Raw genomic sequence first — 20,034 nt, 5'->3', positions numbered from 1 at the left:
CCGCCGAGATACCTTTGTAAGGTAGATAATTTTCTCTTCAAGATTGCCACATCTCTTTTTGGGAGATGGTGGAATTTTCCCATTTTTTCTTCCGCTCTTAAGTCTCTAAATTGAGAAAGTCTAGTTTTCGTAATCGACCAATTCGTTAACATACCACTGAACCACTTTTTATTAACATAATGACAACGAGCCCTTATTGCAGCTGATGCTACTAAATCTGTTGCTCTTTTTTTGGTACCAACAATTAAGAAACTTTTTCCCTGACTTGCTGCATCAAAAACTAAATCACAAGCTTCTGATAAAAAACGGGCCGTTCTAGCGAGATTTATAATATGAGTACCTTTACGCTTTGCCGAAATGTAAGGGGCCATTTTAGGATTCCATTTCTTAATACCATGACCAAAATGAACTCCTGCTTCTATCATCTCTTTCAAATTAATGTTCCAATATCTTCTTGTCATTTTTTCCACACTTCCTTTTTTTTTCATCCTAACATTCCATTACGGAATTTATTTCTTTTTGAAGATTAAGAAAGATCCGAAATAGCTTGAAATAAATAAAATAATAATTGTTCTGAGAGAACCTTGTACTAAGAGTTGGCCATTGATACATTGATACATGGTATAAACAAAACCTTAATTTAATGAATTAACTGACTTGTTTTACTTATTAAAATAAAAATCTTAAAAATCTAAAATTTAACCTGTTAGTGTTCTAAGTTCAAAAGTCTAGTAAAGTAAAAAATATGTTTTATGTATCCTTAGGGTTAAATGTTAAATGGGGGTTTTTATGTCTCATAAAAATTGTTTGTTACGTCAGAATCTGAAGAAACTAATTCTGTATGGAGAAACAAAAAATCTCTCATTTCCGACGCGAATAGATTTTTTTTTTTTATTTCGAAATAAAGGTTCTTGTCTTGTGGGGAACGATGCACAAATTTTTGGAATCCGGTACCAACAGGTATAATCCCCCCCAGAACTACGTTTTCTTTCAAGCCTTTCAACCAATCAATGCGACCTCGTAGGGCAGCTTTTGCTAAAACTCGAGCAGTTTCTTGAAAACTTGCTTCAGATATGAAACTTTGGGTATTCAGGGAAGCCCTTGTTATTCCCAATAAGATTGCCCGATAATAGATCGATTCATCCAAAGCTCGCCCTGCTCGTTCCGCTCGCAATAGTCCGATTAATTCCCCAGGCGAAAAAACATTAGACATTCCATCTTCGGAAACCCGCACTTTTGATGTTACTTGGCGTATAATAATCTCTATATGTCTATTATGGATCTGTACCCCTTGGGATCGATAAACCTTTTGGATTTTATTAACCAAAGAAATACGACTTTGGGCTATGGTTAGCTCAGCTCCAATCAAGAATCCCCAAGGGACCCCAAGAATTCTTGGTATACGCTCATTCCAATCCTCAATTCTCCTTTCGAGATTGGGGGATAATGAATCAATTGAACGCGCTTCAAAGATTTGTTCCACTTTTGGAAGACCTTGCGTTATGTCACTAGATCTCGATTTTTCATATATAAACGTAACTAACCTATCTCCCTTGTAAAGGATTTCTCCATAATGACCATTAACAGTTGCTCCTGTAGTGGCCAAATAAGGTTTAGCTGCTCTTATAACAAAGGAATCCATATTTACACTGAAAATTTGACCAGATTTTTTTATGTGCGATTTAAATAGACATACATTTTCACAAATAAATTGTCCAAGGTGAATTATTGCCAATGTCTCTTCCCAAGAATCATGATGGACAAAGTGACAATTCAAAAGGAATGGATCCAACATTATGTTACTATCGAAATTGGAAATCCTTTTATTTTCATCTATTAAAGAGTATTTAAGTTCTTGAAGTACTTGGAAGGTTTGTTTCAAATTGTCAACGAACAAATATTTTTTTAGCAGGATTTTATTATGCGTTAGTAAATAGTAAGATGAAGAAAAATGCGATATACTAGCTACAATAGCCCCTAAGGGCCCAAAAATTTCTAGAATAGGAATTCTAGGATTCCATTCTTTTATCGCATTGGGATGTTTTGAATTCTTGAATAAACCAATTCGAGAACAGTTGGATGCCGACAAAATCATCAAAGATTGGTATTCTTTATTTCGATTCAACAAAGTGCCAATAGCTTCTTGATGTTGGCTAAGTGATTCAATCTTCGCCTTGGAATAAAAAGAATTGCTATTGGCGCGATCTAACCTATTATGGGGAGTCGGTCCTCCACTTGTCCTATCATACCTTTTTCGTGTATACGAAATAGTGGACTTGACTAACTCAATTCTTAGGAAATCGCGAATAAGATCATTTGCTCTTACCTCAACAAGGGAAGCACCAGCCTTTTCTTTTTCTTCTTGTTCCCAATTCACTACTAAGCAAGTTCTAACAAATTGACTATTTGTGTGATAAATTCTTTGAGTTAACTTGCTATTTTCATGATAAATAAAATTGACAAGTCGAATTTGGAGATTATTTTCTTCTTGCAAGAGATCCTGCGGGAAAAGTGTTGCTAAATTTCTTCCTTCGTCCATTTCATATGCCACTGTAGGGCGAACGGAAACAAAATACTTTTCCTTGCTCTTGAGAATTTTTTTCCGTTGAACATAGACCCAATTTTTCTTTTTTTTTGATTCCTTAGAATCTTTTTTTTGTCTTTCTGGCGGTATCAAACACCCACCTAATATCTTATCTGCCTCTTCAGGAAAATGAATATCTCCGGAAAATATTTTGAGTTCCGTATGGCTTTTTTTTCTCTTCACTCGGACCAGTCCGCCTAGTCCACTTCTTGTATTTTTTGTGAGTTGTGTATCCACTCCAATAATACTATTGTCAAGTATCTTTAGGGATGAAGATCTCGGCAAGATATGAAGTTCTTGAAGAATGAAAAAAAACCGATCTACTTCTTTTTGGTATTTTAGACTAAATTCTTTTGTTCCTCGATGCTCAATCAAACCCTCTTTTTTTAAGATGGAATCTTCCTCTGGGCTCTCGTATTCGTCCTCTGAGTCTTCTTCTGAGTCTTCCTCTAAAGTACCATATTTTTCCTCGCCGCTTTCCCCGGGGCTGCCATATTCGTCTTCTGAGTCTTCTTCTAAAGTTCCATATTCGTCCTCTTGGGTCCTATATTTGCTCTCTGGGTTCCCATATTCCTCTTCTGAGTCTTTCTCTAAAGTCCTATATTCGTTCTCTGGGTTCCCATATTTGTTTTCTGGGCTCCCATATTCGTTTTCTAGGGTTTCATATTCGTATTCGTCTTCTAGGATTCCATATTTAGATTCTTCTAGGGTTTCATATTCGTCCTCTCGGGTCCTGTATTCGTGTTCTAGGGTCTCATATTCCTCTTCTGAGTCTTCCGCTCGAGTCCTATATTCTTCTTCTAGGGTCCTATATCTAAATTTAACAATTCCTGAACCCTTTTTATCTTTTCTGTATCGGGGATCGTCAAAATAAGCAAAAATAGTATTTCTACGTAAAACACCCATAAAGGGGATTTCAATCGAAATCCCAAAACAGGATATTAGTTCTTTCTCTTGTTCTTGATGATATTGTAATGGAATGACGAACCTATTTCTTCGCTTTTTCGCCAACAAATCTGAATTATCTTGAAAAATAGAAGGATAGATCAAATTCCAATGGCCATTGGACATGATTCGATCCGACGTTGAATAATCAAGAATTTCCCTATCTTTTTTACCATAAGTATTCATTTGATCTTGATCCTTGTGGAGTGAAAAAGACGCTATACTGGATCTGCACATACTTACGGATAATATCCATAAATGGCTTGTTTTTGGTAATCGACGAAGATTACCATATTGATATTCGGGCGCATGGTAAACATCAGTACTCCAGTGCATTTCGCCGTCTGATTCAGAATAAATATGCTTTTGTACCCTTTCTTTAAAATGTAAAGTGGACGTTCCGGCACGAATCTCCGCAATTACTTGTTCAGATTTTACATATTGATCATTTTGCACTAGAATCAAGCTTTTTGAGGGAATATTCACACTATATAGAATATCTTGACTCTGAATAGTTACATGCAAGTCTATATAACATAGAAAAGCAGGCTGTCCATGACGGGTACGTGTGGGGTGAACCAAATTCTCATTGAATTGGATTTTTCCATTCGAAGGGGATCGTACAAGGTCGGCAGTACCCCCTGTGAATACTCCGCCAGTATGAAAAGTTCTTAATGTTAGTTGAGTCCCTGGCTCCCCAATTGATTGACCCGCAATAATACCTACGGCTTCTCCCAATTCCACCAGATCACTATGAGTAGGACTCCGGCCATAGCATAATTGACAGATCCAAGAAGTGCTTCGGCAAGTAAAGGGGGTTCTAATATATATTGGTTGTGCTCGAAATGGTTGTGCTCGAAAGGCAGTTATGAATCGATTGACTAATCCAATTCCAATATCTTGATTTCGCGCGGCAATGCATCGTGAACCGATATATATATCGTCTGCTAATACACGACCAATTAGTGTTTGGACAAAAAGTTTTTCCGTCATCCCATTTTGAGGACTTACAGAAATACCTCGGATAGTACCACAATCTCTTCTACGCACAATAATATGTTGAACTACTTCAACAAGTCTACGTGTAAGATATCCAGCATCTGCTGTTCGTACAGCAGTATCTACAACCCCTTTGCGGGCTCCATAGCAGGAAATTATATATTCTGTCAAAGAAAGTCCCTCGCGTAAATTGCTTTGAATAGGTAAATCAATCATTTGTCCTTGAGGGTCCGACATTAATCCTCTCATACCTACTAATTGGTGTACTTGAGATGCATTTCCTCTGGCTCCTGAAAAAGACATTAGATAGACTGGATTAGAAGGATCCGTTATCCGAAAATTTGAATTCATTTCTTGTTTCAAATATTCACTTGTCGCATACCATATCTCAACAGATTGGCGTAATTTTTCTACCGCGTGTACAGCCCCATAATAATAGTGTTTCTCCAAAAGAAAACTCTGTTGTTCCGCGTCTTGGACTAACCATCCCTTAGAGGGTATTGTTAAAAGATCCTCGATTCCTAACGAAATCGATGTAGTAGTGGCTTGATAGAAGCCCAGAGTCTTTAGTTGATCCAGTATATGGGATGTATATCCCATTCCAAAATGATCTATTAATCTGCTAATAAGTCGTTTCATACCAGTTCCGTCTATCTCTTTATTATGAAAGACCAGATTGGCCCGTTCCGCCATACATAAGTACCCCCTTTTCGGCTGAGTAGGATTCGACAATTGCTGAGTAGGATTCGACAATGGGCCTGAGTCAGTGATTCGAAAATTTAATTAACTTAATTGCCTCAATCTCAATCTGGATTCGCGTGGCAAATAATGATGATACTAGGGAAATCGGAATGCCCCCCGAAAGCAAAGGGGAGGGGCATCGCCGAATCTAACTTTCTTGTTTAGGTAGTGTATGAATAGGCCTGACTAAATCCTTGTACGGCTTCCTCTATTTCTCTATAAAAAGAAATATGACCAAGAGTGGTTCGAATGTATATCGAACGAATTTCTTTTTTTCTATTTCCCATTATTAGATAGTGAGCATAAATCTCATGATAAGTCCCCAAAGATTCATATTGAATTTCAATCGGAACTTCTCTTGACCCAATGACGCGTTGATCCAGGTTCCATCGTAGCCACAAGGGACTATCTAAACTGATTAGTTTTTGTCTATAAGCTCCCAGTGCATCATAAGAACTAGAAAAATGGGGTTCTTTATCTTTCCTATACTTAGAATTATTATTATTGTAATTGACTTTTAAATTTGGATAGTTTCTGAAACTATTATATCTATTTGCACAAATACCTCGACGCTTTCCAATTGTTAATACATAAAGCCCGATAAGCATGTCTTGGGTTGGTACGCAAATAGGATCCCCAATAGCAGGAGATAAGAGATTCATATGAGAAAACATAAGTAAACGGGCTTCCGCCTGAGCTTCCAAGGATAAAGGTAGATGAACAGCCATTTGATCTCCATCAAAGTCTGCATTGAAACCCTTACACACTAATGGGTGTAAAGAAATAGTACGCCCCTCTACTAAAGTGGGTTGAAAGGCCTGTATGCCTAATCTATGCAGAGTAGGTGCTCTATTTAACAGTACAGGATGTCCCCGCATAACTTCTTGAAGTATTTCCCATACAATGGGTTCCTTTTCCCAAATTTTCCTTTTAGCAATCCTGACATTAGAAGTGGCGCGTTTCGTGATTAAATCGCGAATTACAAATAGCTGAAAAAGCTTTATTGCTATCTCTAGAGGTAATCCACATTGATGTAATGAAAGCGAAGGACCCACAACAATGACAGAACGCCCCGAGTAATCGACCCGTTTCCCAAGCAGAGTCTCGCGAAACCTTCCCTCTTTACCTTCAATTACATCTGAAAGTGATTTGTATACTTTATTGTGACCATCCCTCGTCGGTTGCCCGCGGGACCCACTATCAAGAAGTGTATCCACGGCTTCTTGTACCAATTTTTCCTGGCACATTACTAAATCTGCTGGCGCTAATTCACTTCTTTTTAATAGATAGGCAAGATTGTTGTTCCGACGGATAACTCTCTTATAAAGTTCATTAATGTCTGAAGTCACTACTTTATCTCCAGACCTATAAACAATAGGTCTCAATTCGGGAGGAAGAACCGGTAATAAGCACAAAACCATCCATTCTGGTTCTACATTTGTTTGAATAAAATGTTTCGCCAATTGCATGCGTCTAATCAAAAAAACTTTTCTTATTCGTCTTTTTCTATCTTCCCACTCATCTCCACTATACCCCTCGTCTTCTAATTCCTTCCATTCGACCAAAGAATTCTCTATAATAATTCGCAAATCCAAATCTGCTAATTGTTCTCTAATAGCACCTGCTCCTGTCGCAATTTCCCGATTTCGAAATGTTGCAAAGCCTGGGGTAGAAAAAAAGGGAGAAATGCTGTGGTTACAGGATGCAATTTCCTCTTCGAATAAACCTCGTAATCGTAAAAAAGTGGGTTTTTTAGTGCTGGGCCTAGCAAAAGAGAAATCGCCGTATACTAGGCCCTCCAACTTCTTAAGAGGTTTATCTAAAAGATTCGCGATATAACTAGGAAGACCTTTCAAATACCACACATGAGTCACGGGACATGCGAGTTTGATGTATCCCATTTGATATCTTCGTATCCGAGAATCCACAAATTCTACCCCGCATTTTTGGCAAAATCTTTCGTCTTCGTTTTCAGCTCCGCTCGCTCGAGAATTGCCACAACCGCAAATCCCGCTTTTTATGGGTCCAAAGATTCTTTCGCAAAACAATCCATCTTTTTCTGGTTTATCGGTTTTATAATGAAAAGTAGAGGGCCTTGTGACTTCGCCAACGGCTTCTCCATTAGGTAGGTTTTTGTTAGCCCAAGCCTTTATTTGTTGAGGGGAAACGAGTCCAATTTGAAGTTGTTGATGTTTATATTGGTCAATCATAAAATAGAAATAAGAAAAGAATTTATATTTATTCCGATCAAACTTCCTCCCTATTAACCTGGAAGTTCTTTTCAGATACAAGGAAATGATTCAGTTCTAGAGCCAAAGATCGTAGTTCTCGAACGAGCACTCGAAAAGATTCTGGAGGATCCTCATGATTAGGTATTCTTTTTCCCCAGATCGTAGCATTAAGTATTTCTTGGCGAGCTATAAGATGGTCAGATTTATAAGTAAGTATCTCTTGTAAAATATGAGCAACACCAAATCCTTCTAAAGCCCAAACTTCCATTTCTCCTACTCGTTGTCCCCCTTGCTTGGCTCTTCCTCTAACCGGTTGTTGTGTAACAAGTGAGTAGGGCCCAGTAGAACGCCCATGAATTTTCTCATCAACTTGATGAATTAATTTTAAGATATAGGACTTCCCTATTAGAACAGGTTGCTCAAAGGGGTCGCCTGTTCTTCCATCAAATATTCTGCTTTTTCCCGGGTACTCGGGTTCAAATACCCATGGATTTTTTGTTTCTTTACTGGCTTCATATAATTCTGAAAACACAAGTTTTCTTGAAGCCTCTTGCTCATATCTCTCATCAAAGGGTGCTATTCTATAATGTTTCTTTAGCAGATCCCCCGCTAATCCGAGCGAGCTTTCAAATATTTGTCCCACATTCATTCGGGAGGGTACTCCTAAGGGATTGAAGACCATATCAACGGGTGTTCCATCTTGCAAATAGGGCATATCTTGCCTAGGCAAAATTTTGGAAATGATCCCTTTATTCCCATGTCTTCCGGCTACTTTATCCCCAACTTTGATTTCACGTTTCTGTAAAATATATACACGAACCATTATGTCGAGGGGGTCCCTTTGGATCCATTTCACATCGATAACGCGCCCTCTTCCACCTATAGGTAATTTCAGAGAAGTTTCTTTTGAAGTGGAAACCTCAAGGCCGAATATGGCCCGTAATAATCCAGCTTCTGCGATATATGATGATTCGCTCGCTATCTGAGGCGTTAATTTACCTACTAAAATATCACCAGTTTCTACCCAGGATCCCAACCTAACAACTCCATTTTTGTCCAAATTGCGGAGTAAATGTTCTTCTAGATGTGGTATTTCTTTAGTGATTTTTTCAGCGGAGCCCTGGCTTGTCGTATCCGTCTGAATTTCATATTTCCGGATGTGAAAAGAGGTATAAATATCCTCATATACCAAACGTTCGCTAATTAGTACTGCGTCTTCAAAATTGTAACCTTCCCATGGCATATAAGCTACTAATACGTTTTTTCCTAAAGCAAGTTCCCCCCCAACTGTAGCAGCTCCTTCTGCTAAAATTTGTCCTTTTTTAATGGATTTACCCCGTGGAACCCGAGGTTTTTGGTGCATACAAGTATTTTTGTTAGAGCGACGGTGGTTAACTAAAGGAATACTTATAGTCTTCCCACTACTTGATAAAAGTATCTTATGACTATCAGTAGAAATGATCTTTCCCTCGCGTTCGGCTATAACGGAAACCCTCGAATCTAGAGCTGTTTGGCGTTCCAATCCAGTTCCAACAATGCATTTCTCGGACCGAGAAAGTGGAACTGCTTGGCGCTGCATATTAGAACTCATTAAAGCCCGATTCGCATCATTGTGCTCAATAAAAGGAATGAGAGAACCCCCAATAGAAAAATATTGGAAAGGAAAAATACTTCTAACATGAATCTGTTCCCATGCAATAGTCAAGAATTCTTGGCGGTATCTAGCTGGAACAACCTGTTCTTCCTGAATACCTTGATTCAAGGACAAAGAATTTCCTGCTGCTATCATATAATACTCATCTCTATTTGGTGATAGATAAACCACCTGTCTCTCTTTTTTTTCTTTTGCTTTCTCAGCAGATATTTCATAAAACGGACTCTCTATAGATCCCCACAAGTGATCAATTCTCGCATGAATTGCTAAGGATCCAGTAAGTCCAACATTGATTCCTTCAGACGTGTCAATTGGACAAATACGCCCATAGTGACTCGGATGAATATCTCGGCTCCGAAAACTTGCGGTTCTCCCCGTCAACCCTCCAGGACCTAAACAACTCACTTTTCGCCCATGAACAGTTTGTGTCAATGGATTCGTTTGATCAAAAACTTGAGATAATGGGTATGTGCCAAAAAAGGTCTCATAAGTAGTTATTAATAAAATTGAAGTTGAAGTTGGAGTTACCAAAGTTTGGGGAGTCGGTTTCGATTGACGTATGAATACTCTACGAATAGTTTTTTGAACTGCATGTTGTAAACGACCAAGAGCCAATCCGAATTGATCTTGTAACAGATCCGCAACCGAACGAATACGTTTATTTTTCAAGTGATTCATATCGTCATCGTCAAGTATACCCGTTCCAAATTTCATTCCAATCAAATGATCCGTAGCGGCCAATACATCTCGTGGTAACAAGAATGTATTGTTCTGAGGTATATCAAGATTAAGTCTCCGATTCATATTTCGTCGACCAATCCTTCCTAATTCACATTTTTGTTGAAAAAATTTCTTTTGTAATTCCTCGCATAAGGACTCCGAAAATACCAGGTCCCCACCTACACAAGCAAATTGTTGATAAAACTCCAAAATAGCTTTTTCTTTTGACTCAATCCTCTTCTTCTCCTTAGCATTCGGGAAAGACAAGAAAATTTCAGGGTAGGAAACATTATCTAGAATTTCTCTTAGATTCGAACCCATAGCTGATGATAGAACTAGAATAGATATCTTTTGTTTTCTACTCACGCGAGCCCATATCCTTTCTTTTTTATCAATTGCTAATTCCGATCTCCCTCCCCAATCTGATATTATAGTCCCGGTGTAGATAGAAATTCCCTTATGATCTAATTCCGAGCGGTAGTAAATACCAGGACTTAGCAATATTTGATTGATCACAATTCGGTATATTCCATTTATAATAAAGGTTCCTAAGGAATTCATTATAGGAATGTTTCCGATAGAAATGGTTTGCTTTTGCACATCGAAACCAAAAATTAATCTCGCAGATACATATAATTCGGAAGAATAGGTGAGTGATTCATACACAGCATCTCTTTCTTTTATCGAGGGTTCTAGCAATTGATATCCTTTCGCAAATAATTGAAATGCAATTTCGTGATCTGGATCTTTAATTGTTGGAAACTTGTCAAGTTCTTCTGCCAAGGCTTGATTAATGAACCTAAAAAATCCCTCGAATTGGATCTGACTAAATCCGGGTATTGTGGACATTCCCTCGTTTCCATTCCGGAGCATCTTAATCTTAAGTTTCCTGTTTATCAAAGAAAAATTCCATTATCAGCTCACTCTTCATCAATCCCTACGGATTGATCTAGCAATCATGGAATCTATATTCTGTTTACTGAATCACATGAAATTCTAGGGAACTCCACATACGTATTTCATATATGTATTTCATACATATGAATAGAGACCATTTCGACGAAAATTCTAGTTTACCAGGGGTACAAATGAAATGAAAATGAATTGCTAAAATATTCCTACAAAAAAAATTATGCCACTTATACTTTATAATATTCTAATCAGATTGAATGGCAAAGATTTCTCATTTTATCCCCTTTCTATGAATGTAATAAAGCCGTAATATAATACACTAGAAAGTTTTACTTTACTTCGATTTAGAATAGCGTGCTTACTTTAATTTCTAAAAATAATTTGAGGGTTCTTTTTTATTTCGGATCGGAGTAGTATAATTGCTAGAAAATTAAGTATTTCATTGTGGAATTCTAAAATAAAGTAAGTCCCTTTTTTAAGTACATGCCAATCTAATTATCCACCTCTCCCCATATCCATGCTTTTCTTTTATCGTAATTTCACTTGGGTAGGCCAAGATAGTCAGGTTATACTCTAATATCAGAGCAAATTTCCTTTTTTTATTCAAGATATTTAATTTAATACTTTGAAAAATTAAAGCACGATTCCCCATAGAGATATGTACATAAAGGGGATCTTTGGATAATAATGCTGCTCGGACCTAAAGTTCACCTATACACGGATTAAGCATAAAGCCATAATATTTTATTATGCCATTGAAATTGAAGGGGGGGAGATAATACCGATTTAAGAGTAGTTCACTACTGCAATTCAAAAAAGAAAGAGAATTCTAGTTAATGGTTCCAATTTGTTCTGAATTTTGCAGCCTGTGACTAGAAATCCACTTTTCTTCTTTTTCATCTCAATAGAAAGAAATGGGAAGTTTTATTGTGTTAGCAATGTATGTTTTAAGATAGAATCTATCGAGGAGAATAATCGAAACTGGATCAAAAAAAGCAGGAGTATCTTTTTTGAAAAAGATTGGAAAAAAGTAAGTTTAATTATATTCAAAATAAAAGAAAGGGGCTTTTCGTAAGAAAACGTGGATGAATACTTGCTGTTTTCTAGATTTTCGATCGGATTTTTTGGCGGCATGGCCAAGCGGTAAGGCAGGGGACTGCAAATCCTTTATCCCCAGTTCAAATCTGGGTGCCGCCTGATCAATAAAATACTTAGGTTTTCTAGTACTGATCGAATTCAATCAATTTTTACTTCGCATAAGTTCGGGCAAGAGAGTAACTAAGCCTGCCGATACTGGGTTTAGAGAAACCATACCATAGTTCTATCCTTAAACTAGGGTTAGGGTTTGTTTTGGCGGTAGTGGCCAAAATGGTTATCAATAGGGGTGAGGTAGTGTTTCCTTATTCTTTTATTATATGAATTTGAATTGGTTCTTAATTGATTCGATTTGAGAATTTTTAAATACGAGGATAAGATGTCAGAAATCTTGGTATCCAAAGAAAGGTCCCTAAGGGGCATTCTTCTCTTTTTCAATCTAAGATTCCAGAAGGGACTCCACGAAAGAATATCAAGACTTCCTAATTATCATACATTTTTTTATCGTACATCTTATGTGACCTACATACACTAGAGTAACAAAAGGAATAAAAAATCTTCCTATTCCCGCTTCTTCTATTCAGGACATCATTCCCGTACTCTTTCTTTTTTAAGGTAAGGAAAAAAGGGCTTTATAGTATCGTATTTTTAATGCTCTCTAATTCTACAAGAATTCCTATAAGAATTTGTTAGGAGTAAATTCCTTGAACTGATTGATCCATGGCCTTAGGGCAGAAGCCCTTTTTGACTCTGTACCCTTGATTCCACTATGATTATTGATCAATAGTAGAATAATCCCTTCATAGAAATAGGAGACATAATTTAGATGGATATAGTAAGTCTCGCTTGGGCTGCTTTAATGGTAGTCTTTACATTTTCTCTTTCACTAGTAGTATGGGGAAGGAGTGGACTCTAGGGATACGATACTACTAATTGATTAAGTAATCAAATTGTTGTATCAATTCTTTTTTTAATTGATCGTTTTGCATTAATTATTTTGTCAAACGTTATTCTTTAATCTTTTTCTTTAGTTTTGTTTCACTCCTGTAAGAAACTCTTGTATTGTAAGAAAGAGCCATTATACCAATTAAGAATTTCTACTAGAAATGACTAATGGTTAAAAAAAGTTCTATACATAAGAAAATTAGACTTTCTTCCACGGAACTATTCACGGCATATCACACATTTTCCATTTGTTTTATACTCTTTCTTTATTCTTAGAATAATTTTTATTCTCTTTTGAAGCATCTCGCGGGATATTTAAGCATGAAAGATTCGCTGGTTTTTTCCTTTTACTTTTTACTATAGTCTATTCTTATATTATTTTTCTTTCCTTCCATGGATTCTTTGGTCAAGAATTGTCTTCGATTTTTTTATTTTGACCTGATTGAAATTAAGTGGATGCAATGAAAAAAGAAATTGAATTAGACTACTTAACTATTTCAATCTACTAATCTATTCTATGTAGATTCAAAGATAATATAATAGAAAGACTCTAAAGTGTCGTAGAAAAAACTATATGTAGTTCTTTCTACCACACTTTAAGATTCCAACCAGATCCTTTCATTTAAGACTTGGATTTTTTTTATTTAATCCCTTTTTCATTTCTTCAATGATTAATTGGAATTCCACTTAATTATTTTGGCTGACTGTTTTTACATAAATAATAAGTAAAAAAGAAGTAGGAATTAGAATGAACAGTGCAGTAGCAATAAATGCGAGAATATTGACTTCCATAACCTCTTTATTTTTTATTTTCACAATAACTCGGGATGTAATCCCATGGAGAGGAAAAAGGGGTATCTTGTAAATTCAAGGGTAGGGCTTGCATTCTGATAATACTGAATCAATTCAATATTATGAATATCGGATCTATCAAATCAATTCATGGATGAGAGTTATATAGTATAACATAGGAAGATCCTATATCCATACTAAGACCAAAATGGGTTTTTTGATTGGATTAGGAATTCCCTCTTTTTTAATCCTTTTTTTTCTACTTTTTCTTTTCTATATCTCTAACCCACGAGCTTTCTTAATCTTATACAATTTCTCTTCCTTTTTCTTATAGTTATACATACAATTATGTATGTATTATATGAGCAACTTTCTATGGGTCACATAGACATCCAAATAAGCAGTAGAAGTGAGATGGGGAAAAGAGGTCTGAAATAAAAAGGGAATACAATTTATGTATGGATTCCGGTAAAATACCGGTACTCTATTCCATAACAGTGGAATAGGAAATTAAGATGAGGATGGTATCATCATAAAGAAAGATAGAGTAATATCCTAAAATTCTACTAATCCACATATCGTATGTGTGTCTTTCTTTATCTTTATCGATCGGGAGTAGTGAAAAAAATTCCTATACTCCTTCCCTCCCTCTTTAATGAGAGATGCAAAATAAAAAAGTGAAGTAAGGGTGCCCTATGGGTATTTGATCTTGCTCCCTGCCCCTTTTTTTTCATGGAAAAAGGAAATATGAATTTCTCCATTCATTGAACCCTAGTTCGGGACTGACGGGGCTCGAACCCGCAGCTTCCGCCTTGACAGGGCGGTGCTCTGACCAATTGAACTACAATCCCCGCGGGGTGTATGGCATACCCATTCTTAAATAGAACCATAAGAAGATTCGATTCGTCTGTCGTACTCTAAGAAATAGACGAATCATATACTACATACCCACATATTAATATTATATTATACGTGGGTATAGTGAGAGTGACATAACTAGTATGTCGTGATTTTTTATCACTAAAAATGGATAATAATCCACCCTTCAACAAGAAAAACTCTTTTGTTTGTAAGAAAGGAATGAGAGAGATATGGATTAGAAAAAAAAATCCCCTTTTTTATTTCTCTTTTATTTCTATAGATCAGACATTTTATTTTATGGGAGAAAAACAAAAGGATTTAGTTCATATTCACGAAGCCCTAGATTTTTGGGCCGAGCTGGATTTGAACCAGCGTAGACATTGTCAACGAATTTACAGTCCGTCCCCATTAACCACTCGGGCATCGACCCAGGAAGAATTTATTCTAGGGTTTTTGCTAATCTATGATTAACCTCCTTTCATAATACTCCCTACCCCCAGGGGAAGTCGAATCCCCGCTGCCTCCTTGAAAGAGAGATGTCCTGAACCACTAGACGATAGGGGCATCACTAGACGATAGGGCCATATACAACCGCTCGTGATTATACTATAATCATAGTATGAGCAGTTTTTTTGAATTGTCAATATACTCGAAAAGTATAACTAGATCCAAAGCAAAGAGTTTTTCTAACTTTTCTGCTATGTTTTCATCTAGGATTTTTTTAGTTGATGGTTAGATTAATTCATGGATCATCCTCTACCTTTTAGGGAAATTCATTTTAAATGTATAGAATAAGAATGGATTACTAAAAGGGATTCTAGATTAGTTCAGTACAGGTAGTTATTTTATTGATCTAAGATAAGATGAAAAAGAGTCCAATTTTTTTTTTATTTCCATTCCGTGCTTCATTTAGTGTTCAGACCAAAAATGCATTCATCCCGCACTAAGTCATAAAATTCTCTAAAGAGAAAGCTTCAAAAACAAAGAAAAAAGCGAATCAATTTAGTAGAAAAGTACTCTATCAGATTCGAACCAATGACTTACGTCTTAGCACGAGATTACTCTACCACTAATTTAAAAAGCCCTTTATCGGATTTGAACCGATGACTTATGCCTTACCATGGCATTACTCTACCACTGAGTTAAAAGGGCTTTTTATTTAATTCAAAAATTTGCCACTTTGATTTCCCATTATGGGTCTACTGCATAATGTACATATTATATATATATAATATATAGAGATATAGAGAGAGACATTATGTATAGATTGTATATGTATTGATATCTTGAGAGCTCAAAATAAAATTAAGAAAAAAAAACATACCCAACTCTTCTTGGTTCATGGTTTTCCGTTTCCGAAGGCTAGTAAAATAGGCGGATTCTGGAACCCCAAGGATTCAATGGTATATGGAAAATATAAGATTTCCAATCCTAGCGGGAAAAGGCAGGGAACAGATACCCAATAGGATAGGATCCTTGGGAGGAACTTTTGGTAATGGCCTTGATCCTCTATGCTATTTTTTATGTGTTCTTAGTTCTATTGAACTTTTTTGATTCTTTTAAACAAGAATCTAATAAACTAGCATTGAGTCAGTGGAAAAAAGGAGAGAGAGGAAAGTGTTAAATGGAGAGAGTCGACTAATCATAGACTTTTAGGATCTTCTTTACATCAGGTAAATCTGTCAGCCCTGTCCGTTTTTTTCTTTAAGTTACGACTCTTTAAGTTACAACTCTTTGCTTCTTACTTCTATCAAGCCATAGGGAAAGTCTATGATGAATTTGGAAAACTCATCTCACTCTTACTCTATGGCTCGGACTTAATGGGGGAAGAAAACATCTTCTATAATTTCTTTTTTGTTCAATTCTGGACAAAAAAGAAAAGGAAAAAAGGAATTTATAGGGACAGTGTTACCCCCTATATCCCCTAGTTTATATTGTAGGAATAATAAAACAATTTAGCAGTCTGGCACACTTACGTCCTCGCAAAGTAAATAATGATTATTGTAGTCGTAACCGTAGAATAGGATAGGATCCTAATCAAAATAAATACATTTGGTTCAGGCGCTATTAGCAGGGTAAGAAGAGATTTATTTTACAGACCAGAGGGAGAGGGGCTATCTAAATCCTAAAGTAAAGGCGCGCGATCGAAGTAGAAGTACCAATGGCTCAGTGTCATGAACCTTCTCCATCTGATTCAATAAGGGGGAATTAGCCTCCTTGTCAAATGGCTATCCTTGACAAAGGGTACCATTTATACCATAATATACAATGTAGCGGGTATAGTTTAGTGGTAAAAGTGTGATTCGTTCTATTAATAACTGAATTTGAAATGATATACTTAAGGCATCCTTAAGTTTTTTTTTATATTCCGATGAAAACTTTAGTTCTTATAAAGGATTAAATCCTTTTCCTCTCAATAGCATATTGAGGAAGAATATACATTCTGGCGATTTGTACCCAAAAACTAATTTAAATTGCATCCAAAATAAAAATTGGATTATGATATGAGTACAGAGTCGCGAAGCATAATTTTGCATTGGATTTAAGTATTCCAATTTTGAAAATATGAGTAAAGGATCTATGGATGAAGATACAAAAAAGTTGATTTCCAATCGTAACTAAATCTTCTTTTGTTAAAGGATAAGGAAGCCAAATAGCTAAAAAACGATAGTTTTGGTTTACTAGAACCATCCGCATATTGTTTCAGCTCGGTGGAAACCCAATTCTTTTCCTCAGGATCTCTTGAATGAAATTAGGGAACGAAGTAAGTAGATTAGATGGATTTAGATAGAATTTCTATCTCCTACTCTATAAGGATCATCTAGAAAGCAGAGAGCTTTGGTTCCATTCAAATAGAAAAGCTGACATAGATGTTAAGTGGTGAGAATATCCATAAAGGAGCCGAATGAAATCAAAATTTCATGTTCGGTTTTGAATTAGAGACGTTAAAAATAATCAACCAACGTCGACTATAACCCCTAGCCTTCCAAGCTAACGATGCGGGTTCGATTCCCGCTACCCGCTCCATTCTGTATAAAAGGAGTATTCTATTTGTCTAGACATGTTAAAGGCTTGTATTCAAGCCTTTTTTGTCCACCAGTTTCTGGTACTACAGAGCGGAGTAGAGCAGTTTGGTAGCTCACGAGGCTCATAACCTTGAGGTCACGGGTTCGATTCCCGTCTCCGCACTTAGCAGTCTCTATAAAAGGAGTATTCTATTTCTCTAGATATGGTAGAGGGGCGTATCCAACCCTTTTTTATTCATTAGTTCCGGGCCCTAGAGGGCAAAATTGAGCAATTTGCGAAGCCACTTGCCTTCACAAAAAGAAGGCGCAAGGCTTCTCCCTACCTTGCAGAAAATAAAAATGAAATGAAAGGGACAGTCTACCTCTCCCTTCCTTTTAAAAACAGTTTGCCCGTTGTTTGTCTCAGTTAATACCCAATTTTGGGGCTCTGTTGGCTAGTTCTATTTCTGCCTCCGGAGCGCCCTCTTTTTTTGAGGGGGATGCAAAGGAAGGGTAAATATAGTAAGGGATACGGCACTAGACTAATACTTAATTAATACTTAATTTAATATAAGTAGTTAAACAATTAACTAGACTAAACTTTTTATCATAGTACTTTGATAAATTAAGCGGGCGAGCGGCGGGAATCGAACCCGTATCTTCTCCTTGGCAAGGAGATGTTTTACCATTGAACTACGCTCGCTACGGTATATATTTTATAGCGTATATCCGCTTGGGTCGACCGTCTATGTCTGGGTCGACCGTTTCATTTCATTTTCTATTCTATTATATTAGATATTAGAGTTTTCCTTTTTTTATTATCTGTCAATGAATATTCTAATGGGAATTTCATAATACTGAAAGAGAAGAGCTAGCAATTCGGAACGCAAATTGCGTTTTAATACGTCTCACTATTCGAATTTTTTAAATGGCCTTTATTATTTCTTTTTTATGGGGTTACTAAATATTAACCAAATTTAATTTAAGAAATGAGAGAATTCAGAATAGCTACGAGAAAGACTAGTCCAATCCATAATGATGTACCGGAAAATACAACATTTTTATTATTTGACCAACCATCAGGAGAAGCAAATACAAGGGGTACACTAATTACTAAGACTGAGGAAGTCGCAATTAATGCAAAAACAGCTAATTGGAAAGCAATAGTCATATTTCTAATCCTCCAAGCTACCATCAAATAAAGTTGACTACATATTTGATCCCTCACTTAACCAAAATTGTAAAAAAATACAAGAAGTAGGAGGGGTTTAATCATGAATCCATTGATTCTTCTCTTTAATTAAAATTTATTACTTAACCTCTTTTTTATTTGGATATGGGGGTGAGAGGAGGTTATTTAGTCTTTATTTCACAAGCGGGTATAGCGGATCCTGTATCCGTGTATACAGTATACAGAGATATATCGAAAAGGAACTTGTATCTGATATCTTTCTAGAGGTTAATAAATATTTTTATTTTTTATATGGCTATGTTCTATTTGTAGGAGTAAAATAAGGATTAGGCGGTGGAGAGATGGCTGAGTGGTTGATAGCTCCGGTCTTGAAAACCGGTATAGTTCTAGGAACTATCGAGGGTTCGAATCCCTCTCTCTCCTTTTGCTTATTGAATACGTTTGTTTCTTTCATTTTTTTTTATTCTGTCCCTTATCTTTCTTTCATAAAAAGGAATGAATGGCTCGGCTAGATAGAATAACCGAGCCAGAACAGAAAAAAAGTAGAACAGGTATAAATAAGAAAATCTTAGTTAAGAGGGTTCATGTAAAGAACAGGTTCCAAATCACGATCGATTCCCTTTTCAAAACCTGCTGCAGCAGCTCGGGCTCTTCCTGCATGCCATAAATGGCCCACAAAAAAGAAGAATCCTAGAACAAAATGAGAAGTTGATAACCAACTTCTAGGAGAGACATAATTAACTGCATTGATCTCGGTCGCTACGCCACCCACGGAATTTAAAGAGCCTAAAGGAGCGTGGGTCATATATTCTGCTGAGCGCCGTTCTTGCCAAGGTTGTATGTCTTTTTTCAACCTACTCAAGTCCAAACCGTTGGGGCCCCTTAGAGGTTCTAACCATGGAGCACGAAGGTCCCAAAAACGCATAGTTTCCCCTCCAAAGATAACCTCCCCAGTTGGGGAACGCATTAGATATTTCCCTAAACCTGTGGGTCCTTGAGCGGATCCCACATTAGCTCCAAGACGCTGGTCTCTAACTAGAAAAGTAAATGCTTGAGCTTGAGAAGCTTCTGGCCCGGTGGGTCCATAAAACTCACTCGGATAAGCTGTATTATTGAACCATACAAAACAACAAGCGATAAAACCAAAGACAGATAAAGCAGCTAAACTATAAGACAAGTAAGCTTCTCCAGACCATACAAATGCACGGCGAGCCCATGCGAAGGGTTTGGTTAAAATATGCCAAATTCCCCCAAATACACAAATAAAACCCAACCATACATGTCCACCAATTATATCTTCTAAATCATCTACACTAACAATCCACCCTTCTCCCCCAAAAGGAGATTTTAGTAAATAA

At 36.7% G+C, this 20,034-nt stretch overlaps 2 protein-coding genes and 7 non-coding genes across 9 annotated transcripts; 3 read left to right on the top strand and 6 right to left on the bottom strand.

Annotated features, from left to right (window-relative positions):
* Positions 1-89: 89 nt before the first annotated feature.
* LOC123422789 (DNA-directed RNA polymerase subunit beta'') lies at positions 90-5,237 on the bottom strand. Its single transcript, XM_045107729.1, has one exon. The coding sequence runs from the start codon at positions 5,219-5,221 to the stop codon at positions 788-790; it is 4,434 nt and encodes a 1,477-aa protein (XP_044963664.1). The 5' UTR covers positions 5,222-5,237; the 3' UTR covers positions 90-787.
* Positions 5,238-6,770: 1,533 nt separating this feature from the next.
* Positions 6,771-18,011, bottom strand: LOC123422790 (DNA-directed RNA polymerase subunit beta). Its single transcript, XM_045107730.1, has one exon. The coding sequence runs from the start codon at positions 10,745-10,747 to the stop codon at positions 7,517-7,519; it is 3,231 nt and encodes a 1,076-aa protein (XP_044963665.1). The 5' UTR covers positions 10,748-18,011; the 3' UTR covers positions 6,771-7,516.
* TRNAC-GCA lies at positions 11,913-11,983 on the top strand. Its single transcript has one exon. It is a non-coding gene; the product is annotated as a tRNA-Cys (tRNA).
* TRNAD-GUC lies at positions 14,396-14,469 on the bottom strand. The gene has a single exon. It is a non-coding gene; the product is annotated as a tRNA-Asp (tRNA).
* On the bottom strand, positions 14,828-14,909 carry TRNAY-GUA. The gene has a single exon. It is a non-coding gene; the product is annotated as a tRNA-Tyr (tRNA).
* TRNAT-GGU lies at positions 15,560-15,631 on the bottom strand. The gene has a single exon. It is a non-coding gene; the product is annotated as a tRNA-Thr (tRNA).
* TRNAM-CAU lies at positions 17,595-17,668 on the top strand. The gene has a single exon. It is a non-coding gene; the product is annotated as a tRNA-Met (tRNA).
* A 105-nt stretch (positions 18,012-18,116) lies between the features above and the next one.
* TRNAG-GCC lies at positions 18,117-18,187 on the bottom strand. Its single transcript has one exon. It is a non-coding gene; the product is annotated as a tRNA-Gly (tRNA).
* An 824-nt stretch (positions 18,188-19,011) lies between these two features.
* On the top strand, positions 19,012-19,099 carry TRNAS-UGA. Its single transcript has one exon. It is a non-coding gene; the product is annotated as a tRNA-Ser (tRNA).
* The last annotated feature ends 935 nt before the right edge of the window (positions 19,100-20,034 follow it).

Source organism: Hordeum vulgare, unplaced genomic scaffold (genome assembly GCF_904849725.1).
Source record: "Hordeum vulgare subsp. vulgare unplaced genomic scaffold, MorexV3_pseudomolecules_assembly, whole genome shotgun sequence".
Classification (NCBI taxonomy): domain Eukaryota; kingdom Viridiplantae; phylum Streptophyta; class Magnoliopsida; order Poales; family Poaceae; genus Hordeum; species Hordeum vulgare.
This window is presented reverse-complemented; position numbering and strand designations above follow the sequence as displayed.